The sequence below is a fragment of the Primulina eburnea genome, chromosome 17 (genome assembly GCF_022965805.1).
Source record: "Primulina eburnea isolate SZY01 chromosome 17, ASM2296580v1, whole genome shotgun sequence".
Classification (NCBI taxonomy): Eukaryota; Viridiplantae; Streptophyta; class Magnoliopsida; order Lamiales; family Gesneriaceae; genus Primulina; species Primulina eburnea.
In genome coordinates this window covers 163,498-172,466 of record NC_133117.1, presented here as the reverse complement: position 1 = coordinate 172,466, position 8,969 = coordinate 163,498, and the positions used below count along the sequence as shown (strand labels likewise).

The 8,969-nt window shown below is 33.0% G+C and overlaps 1 protein-coding gene across 1 annotated transcript; it reads right to left on the bottom strand.

The window, feature by feature from the left end:
- Window positions 1-3,311: 3,311 nt before the first annotated feature.
- LOC140818439 (zinc finger protein ZAT6-like) lies at window positions 3,312-4,370 on the bottom strand. Its single transcript, XM_073178392.1, has one exon. It carries the CDS (start codon window positions 4,225-4,227, stop codon window positions 3,430-3,432), a length of 798 nt encoding a protein of 265 aa, XP_073034493.1. The 5' UTR covers window positions 4,228-4,370; the 3' UTR covers window positions 3,312-3,429.
- Between the last annotated feature and the right edge of the window lie 4,599 nt (window positions 4,371-8,969).

The following is an 8,969-nucleotide window of genomic DNA, read 5'->3' as shown; positions in this document are numbered from 1 at the left end:
GGTAATCCACTCTTTCTCCTCTTGAATTCCATGATATTTAATTGGATTTTCTTTTTTGTATTAAAAATGGTGGAATGGTTATTTACTGAGATATTTTCTTTCTTCTTCCATAGACTGCACAGAATTTCTTAAAAACTCACTCTTCATTGTCGGGGAGATTGGCGTCAATGATCATGGATTTGCATTACTTCCAGGCAAAACAATTCAGCAGACAACCAGCTTGGTCCCTGATGTGGTTCTTGCAATCAAATTTCAGACATATTCTTTTATTCTCAGAATTTTAATAGTTTCGTTATTTTTTCATCGAAACTGTTGACGTGATATTACACACGTCACCACCAAACAAACAGTGTGTGATATTGAACTAGTATTGGGATCTCGATTTCTAATTATTTGACTTTGTCCCTCTTCTCAGTCAATAAATCTACAAGACAAAAAAATGTATGAAACCTGACCAAAACGAGAGTACAATGATATAATATTTGCCAAAGTTCTATAAAATCCAAGAATTATCTTATTAAATATTTTTCTCTCGATCTTTTATTACATATGTAGTAGAATTTTCATTATTATTCTTTAATCCAATAGAATAAATATATTATGATTATAAGTAGACTTGTCACATGTCCAGTACTTGGTCACAGGGACGGATCCAGGAATAAGAGTTGGGGTGGGCTTGAACTCAATATGATAAGTTATATATTATTAAAAAAAAAAGTACATTATATCGTTCAACGAAGTTGTGCCTTACGGGATTTTAAAACATAAAATTCATTAATAATAGAATTTACATCAATATGTTTAGCTAAATCTCGTTCAATATAGAGTGTCAAACAATCGGCAAGAAAGTCATCCTCCATTTTATTGCGAAGTGCCGTCTTCACATGCTTCATTGCTGAAAAAGCCCGTTCAATAGTGACAGTAGACACAGATAATGTCAAAACAAGATGAATCAATTTAGTCAACATAACATAAACACTTGACCGTCCACTCTCGGTCAATTGCTGACACAACTCAACAAGTGTAGAAACCTTTAAATTCTGCATCATATCGAGTTTATAAATGTATCAATTCATACTTCAAAACAACAATTTCTTGATCTGTGAAATCTCCAGGATAAAACTTCTTCGCAAGCTTGCAAATATCATCACTGTTAAATGAGTCAAATGAATTTTTAGGATCTAAAGCTATACTAAGAGAAAGAAGTTTCACCGATGACTCATTGAACCGAGTATTTAACTCCATCAAAATGAAATCTATTGCTGCATTATAAACATCAAAGTGGTAATGATGTTCTATTGAATAAACCGTCGCTAATTAAAACCGCCGATCCACCTTTTTTTTATTTTTTAATAACGTAGCGACGGTTTTAGCAATAACCGTCGCTAATAATTGCGACGGTTTTTGATAAAACTGTCGCCGATCCACATCGACGACAGGTTTACTAAAACCGTCGCAAAAGTAGCGACGGTTATCAAAAACCGTCGCTAAAACCGTCGCTAAATTAAAAAAAATGGGCTGGGCTACAGCCCAGTATAGCTCTAGCATAGATCCGTCTCTGCTTGGTCACGTCAACATTCTGGTATTAAGATTTGACAAACAATTAATTTGGATCTATCCAAATATATAACTTAATGACCACGTTGTTCCTTTTATCTCCAGGAAACGTTCACGCTCTACTACGCGGTTAGGCACGTATATATAATATAATATAATATAAATAAACAAATATATACATATGTTGGATTTATTTCCTACGTGGCGCAGAACTAGATAAGCAACCAAGAAATGACATTGTAAATTAGTTCTAGCAGCAGTCTCTATTTCTTTTCAAAATGGATATGTAATAATTACATGAATTTTATAATATTAATAAAATTTTAGGAATCGATGCTTACTTAAGACTCAATTATTGGTTGAGAAGCAATGCAACATCTGCACTTATTCGTTATTTTATTTTTTAAACTTTTGAAATCTCGTCTTGTTGGGTGTAATAATTGTTCCTGTTTGGTAGAGCGATCGAACCGTGGTGCTTGTGTTGTTGTGCGGTTTAAAAGATTTGAGTTGCACCATTACCACTAGTTATAGCTATTGGTAAAACGGTAAGCACTCGGTCCTACAATTGGTATCAGAGCCAAGGTCACGGGTTCGATTCTCATTGATTGCAAGGAGTGCAATTATTGGGAGGGAGATTGTTGGGTGCAATAATTGTCCCTGCTTGGTAGAGCGATCGAACCGTGTTGCTTGTGTTGTTGTGCGGTTTAAAAGATTTGAGTTGCACTATTACCACTAGTTATAGCTATTGGTAAAACGGTAAGCACTCGGTCCTACACGTCTCATCGTTATATTTAGTGCGTTCAGGATAAATTTAACTTATCAACGTTATAATTTGCTAATTATGCTAATGATAAACTACAACGGACAAACTCTGTATAATATGCTCAAAACTAAGATAACAAAAACACGAGAATATTGAACAAGTGATCTCTTGGTACGATCTTAGTAGGACGGCTATTTATGCATACTCATGCGTAAAAATCAGCTGTGGTTGATGGTTATTGGATCGATCTTTAGGACAGTGTTACAAGAATCCGGAAGGTTCGATCCTGGGTGTGGGGGCAGTGCCCACACCCAGGATCAAGGGTTGAGATTCATATCATGGGGAAAAAAAAATTATAAAAAAAATAAAAAATTGAGCCAGAAAAAATTCTGACCTTTTGATGTATCTCTGCAGGCAGTGCCTGCAGGGGTAGGGTGAAATAATCCCAAGAATCCGCAACATCAATCCATTTAAGCACTTGTTGGATCATTAATTGGGTCGACCGACCGACCATATACGAAAAGTCTATGTTGTGTAATAAAACTCAGATAAATTAATGTGTAAGTAAGTTTTGAACTTAAATACATCTAAGTGATTTACCTTGTCATCTATCGCGTATTTGACAAAGAGGAAGGACAATTTTATAGACGGGAGCAAATTTGTCATTGAAAAATAAATACAAGTTTGAATTAATTTGAAGTATTACGTTAGAATTTTGAGTTTAACAGTCAAAACATAAATATCTCAAAAGTTGAACCAAACTAAAAATTTTAGAACTTTTATCAAAATAAAATATTATCATTTTATCGAACTTACAATATAGCTAATGTTAGAACAATGAGTTTGCCAAGTGCAACTTCGGGTCTGTACCACATACACATTTTCGTGTCGGCCCAAGATTTTCTTCGTGTTTCTATAATTAAATTAAACTTCCATGACAGAAATTTAAATAAAATTTATAGGCAAAAAGTAGCAGCAAAATGTAAAAAAGATAAGTAAATGTAATTCTTATATACCAATCCATGAAAAAATTACAAGTATTATTAAAGCTAAGCTGAAATGAATTCAAGTTTTATGGTGTATATTATATTACAATAACCAAATATTAATTATACGGAACTTTCTACTTCTCCAAGACCGATCATCAAATTCAACTCGAGTTCCGGTGATGGAGGGAGGTTTAAGTCAAAATTCCGGTGGGGTGCGGTGCTGTCTCCGTCGCCATGAGAAGTAGTCACGTCACTTGAGGCGCTGACGCTTTTCGAGCGTGCAGTCTTGGTGGTGGCGCAGCCGATTTTTCCTTCGTAATGCCTGCGTTTGTGGCCGCCTAGAGCCTGGCCGGTGGGGAAGGTTTTGTTACATATGGAGCACGCGTGAAGCCTTCCACTTGGGTTGAGAGGGTATATGTTCGACGCGTGTGTGGAAGCCGAGGTTGATAGATTGCTGTCGTCCGAGGACGTAGCGGCGACCGGTGGTTTGACGCGGTGGCTGGCTTTGTGGCCGCCCAGGGCTTGGTAGGATGAGAAAGATTTACTGCAAACACTACACTTGTAAAACTGGTTCTGGGCAGGCGCCGCCGCCTTAGCAGAAAACCGTTCTGTCCGTTTCGAGGCTGAGGCGGTGGCGTCAGTTCTGTCCGTCAATCCGGCAGGCGAGTTCTCGCCTTTGACGTCTTGGTTCAAGGGACGGACGGCGGAGGTTGTGGTGGCGTCGCCGCTGCGGGCAAGCATAACAAGGCAAGCCGCCAAGTATTCTTCCTCTGATTGGCAAGAATCATCCGTCGACTTTTCTCGCTTCATCCGCTTCCCTTTTCTAAAGGGTTTCTCCACACCGCTTCCATCATCAAACCGCCGAGTCAAAACAGGCGGCAACGGAGCGGCTGAAGAATTGAGAGCTTCAAGTGCCATAGGTTGTGCCGGTTGTGAAAGAGGAGAGATTCGAACCCTTTTCAAAAAAATTGAAAATTTTCTCGTAGCGTGTGAGAGAACAGATAGTGGAATTCTGAAAGACTTGGAGTGAAAGTAAGTGAGTTGTGGAGGAAAGTTTAGGGAAAGAAGTGTGTATTTAAAGTGTTTGGGAGAGTTGGGAAGTTGCGTGGGGAATGGAATGGCGGTGGATTTCATATGTAGATAGGTATAAGTCATCACTAAATAATATTACTTTACAAACTCTATTTATTTTGTTAATATAAAAGAAAAGTCAGTGGTTCACACGCATCCAACAGGAAAAGTGAAGTGAAAGTCGGGTTTTTATGTGAAGGACGAATACGTCAGCACTCAAATATGAAAGACTGAATTTATATATATATATATATATATATATATATATACTCAAATATGAAAGACTGAATTTATATATATATATATATATATATATATATATATATATATATATATTTAATACGTCACCACTCAAATATGAAAGACTGAATTTATATATATATATATTTACATCCGCGTATTTCAAATTTCAAAAGGCAACAATATCAATAGTTATCTCGAAAATATTATATAGTTCACGCATTTACTTCTGTTTATGAATGTGTAAAACGTACTTTGTCAAAACTGTCGACTCGAGACTACTCCAAAAGTTGAAGGAGATAGAAAACATGAGTTCGAAAATGTTTTTCTCATTCAAAAAACAAGATAAAAATTTGTGTATGACAGTTTTACGAGTCGTATTTTGTCAGACGGATCTTTTGTTTAGGTCTTAATCGATAGAGTTGCTCTGTCTCACAGATAAAAATTCGTAAGATCGTAAAATAAAGAAAGTTTTTTCATGATTATCTTAATAATATATCTATATATTAAAGAGTCGTGATCTTTAAAAGTTCATTTTGAAAGAGTTCTAAACTAGGATGAACAAAATAACCTACTCACATTTCACAAAAAAATATTATAAAATTATTTCATGAATCAATTTTATAATACAGATAATTAGTTTGATTATTTAAATAAAAAGTAATATTTTGTCGAAGTCTTAACAGATATAATTGTTATTCACGCACCAATTAATAGAAAAGATTAACTATCCGTATATCAACGCGTGGGACACAAAGCTACGTATCGATACCTTGTTCATAATTGACTTTATAATCAAGAAAATTCGCATTTATATTTATGATTTTGTAATATTTAATATCTGGATTTTCTTTTCACAACAAAAATATTTGAAAATAACACCTTTTGTACAACGTAATCAAATCTTTTGCATGCCGATAGTTATAATTAAAATCGATTGATTTAATAAATAAAATTTAATTAATTTTGCTCCGTCTCACTAAAGGGTAGGTCTCTTTGTCAGATAGTCTCACAAATCTTTATCTGTGAGACGAGTCAATCTTACTGATAATTCACAATAAAAAATAATACTCTTAGCATAAAAAATAATATTTTTCATGACCCAAATAAGGGATCATTCTCACAAAATACGACATGTGAGACCGTCTCACACAAGTTTTTGTCCCTACTAAAATATCTTGCATACTTTAGTATATGTCATATAACCGAATCAATTCAAATATCAGTAAAAATTTAAGGTTCGAATTCGAATCGAATATGTATATTTAAGTTCGAGCTCGATTCGAAGTTCGAAAATTTTTAATTTTTGGACTCGAGTTCGCTTTCGGCTCGATAAATTTGAACATATTCGTGAGTTTTTCGAATTGTTGCTCGAATATTAAGGTTCGAGAATAAAAGTTCGAAAGTTCACATCTGAAAAGCTCAAAACGTATATATATTGAATATATAATAATAAAAATATCATATTAATAAAATATCAAGACTCGCAAATTATCGAACAAAATATTTTTGACTCGAGTTCGTCTCGAAAAAAATTCAAGCATGCTCAAGTTCGATAAATTTGAATACAAGTCAATATTTTTCGAATCGGCTCGAAAAACTGGTAAACCGACTCAAATAGTTCATAAGTACTACACTTTTATTTTATTGACGAGGTATGTTACACGTGGTCAATAATTTTTTTATCGTCTACTTTCGATAAGATTAATCAACTACAGAAGTAGTGAAGCGGAGCAAGTAAAAGGAACATGCATATGTGCCAACTTTTAAGTTTACTTCGAATCATGTATGTGCAATATATTCCTCACATATTCCATTTTTCACGTGTAATTTTTCTGCAGCCGAGCCATCGGATTTCTCCCCAAAATTAAAGAACAATGAAAAAAGTGCACCCTTTGGGAAAAAAAACATGATGAAATTCCGTACGACTAATTTCTTCAAGTTTTGTGGAACAAGCAAGAGGGATTCACTGCACTAAGCAACCTAACTAGTCATGAACCTGATCTGGACACGTGTGTGGATGTTCTTGTCATTTCGCTCTATTTCTAGAACATTGTGGAACTCTTCTCCTAGGCCGACCTGAAGAGTATAGCCATACCTAGCTCGCAAAGTCAATTTCCCACTAATGCTCATTTGTTTTAAAAGTAAGTCTATACGATCTCACGAATCTTTATACGTGAGATATGTCAACTCCAAAGATATTCACAATAAAAAGTAATACTCTTAGCATAAAAAATAATATTTTTTCATGAATAATTCAAATAAGATACATGTCTCACAAAATACGACATGTGAGATCGTCACACACAAATTTTTGTCTTGTTTATATATATATATATATATATATATATGAGAAGTTATCAAGAAAATTAAAATCGTGTTTATTTTAATATTAATTGTCAATTGAAATTGGTAGTACCGCACGTATGCAGAGAGAGTGCATGGATAGAGTGAGTGAGAGAAGCAAACACGCGGCAGTACGTAAGTGGGCTGGCTAGCGTAGCAATTCGGTGGCTCGTAGAGATAGATTACACGCAAACGCGGCCTTGCGTACGGCACGGACACGCGGAGGGTTACGTGGGGGGATTAGCTGAATCTTGTGATGTCCCGAATATTTGGAGAATTCTTATACTTAGGTGGATGATGAGTTTATGCTGAATCATTTATTCACACAATATTATTATATAAGATAAGATATATTATACATATCTTTTTATTTTATTATTATTTTTTCATAATTTATGAATAAATTTTTTGGTATAAATTTCAATTTACGTATGTTATTTTTTCTCACTTTTAAGTTTGTATGTATTGATAAGATAATTAGTTGCTGATTTTAGGGGGAAAAAAGCTTTATGTATTTGAATTGGTTGCTTATGTTATCATTTTAGATATTTTTTTTCAAAATAAATGTTAAAATCATGATATGCATATCTAAATATTAATTTGCAAACAATTTCTGAATTTTTAGGTCATATAATTTATAGTTATGATAGAAAATGATATTAATTTTAATGTTACGATATAAATAGCATGATGTCGAAAATATTGTAGGTGTCGTGAAAAAAGAAAAAAAGGAATAGAAAAAAGAAATAAAAGACATTAAATAATAAAACAATGAGAGAATGAACGATTGATAATTTGACAGATATGAAATGGAAAAAAAAAATCAAGTTAACAATAATGTTGAGTAACTTATTAATTTATAGATGATAATGGTAATAAAAATAAGATTATTCCAGCTTTTCGTTATGAACAAATTCAATGAAAATTATGGTATTGATATTATTGAAGGTGATTAACATGTAAATATTAATTAAAAAAATTGTTTTACTTGATTGTTGATGATTCATATAATTATGATAAATATGACAAACTTATTAGTTAAAAATAAAACAAATAAAAAATATGTGGGAAAATTAAAAGTGACCAATACTTCGAGAAGTTCAATTTTTTAAGTTCAACTCAGAGCTCTAAAATCTCTAGTATGATACTACGGAAGCATACATACACATATCAATTACTCGTTATTTATGTGTTCAGTCTCACATTAACACTAAAACTGGAAATCGACTCATGGCAGGAAAAAAAATTTATTGCATTAACACTAAAAAATCCGATCAATTGGATTATCAAAATCAAAATTTTGCTAATCTTAAGATGAAATTTGAAATTTTACTATGTATTTAATTCATATAAATGTTCCAAGAAGGAAGACACAAAGTAAGCAGCTTGATATATTAAATTCGTCAATTTGTCAGCTATTGTGGTGTTACGATGTTTACGCTTCATGATTTTTTTATTTTTTATTTTTGGTAATATTGCCATGTGTGATATTTACGTGTGAGGATAAGCTTGCTCTTTCTCGTTATAGTATATTATTCTTTCTACTTTAACCATGTGTCCATCTAGGAGCTCGATTCCGCTCGTAATATTCTCTATTCTCCATTAAAAAAAAGTTAATTTCCAAATATTTCAACTCCAACTCAAGAAGCTAAATTTAAGCACGATTAAATCAATAATTAGGAAGTAAATAGTGAAAGGAAAAATAATCTTGAATTCAAGATATAATTTATTCTTTGAAATAATATTTTATTCAAATTTTATTTTTTTCTTGATAAAATTATGTGAAATATTGAGTTTTGGCTTTCTAGATATTATATTTATAATAAATATTTTGGGATATGATATCTTTGTTTAAAAAGAGTTTATTACTAATAAAACTCATAATTTTCTTGTGTAACAGGTTTTCTTATAGAGATAAACTCTAGGAGAGATGAAGTCTATAAATAAGAGGATTCGTATCATGCAAAAAGGAGATGGAGATAGTTTTTCGTGGAAGTGGTTTT

Bases quoted from the DNA above. Each gene is read 5' to 3' on its own strand.
- LOC140818439 (XM_073178392.1), bottom strand. From the start codon at position 4,227: ATGGCACTTGAAGCTCTCAATTCTTCAGCCGCTCCGTTGCCGCCTGTT.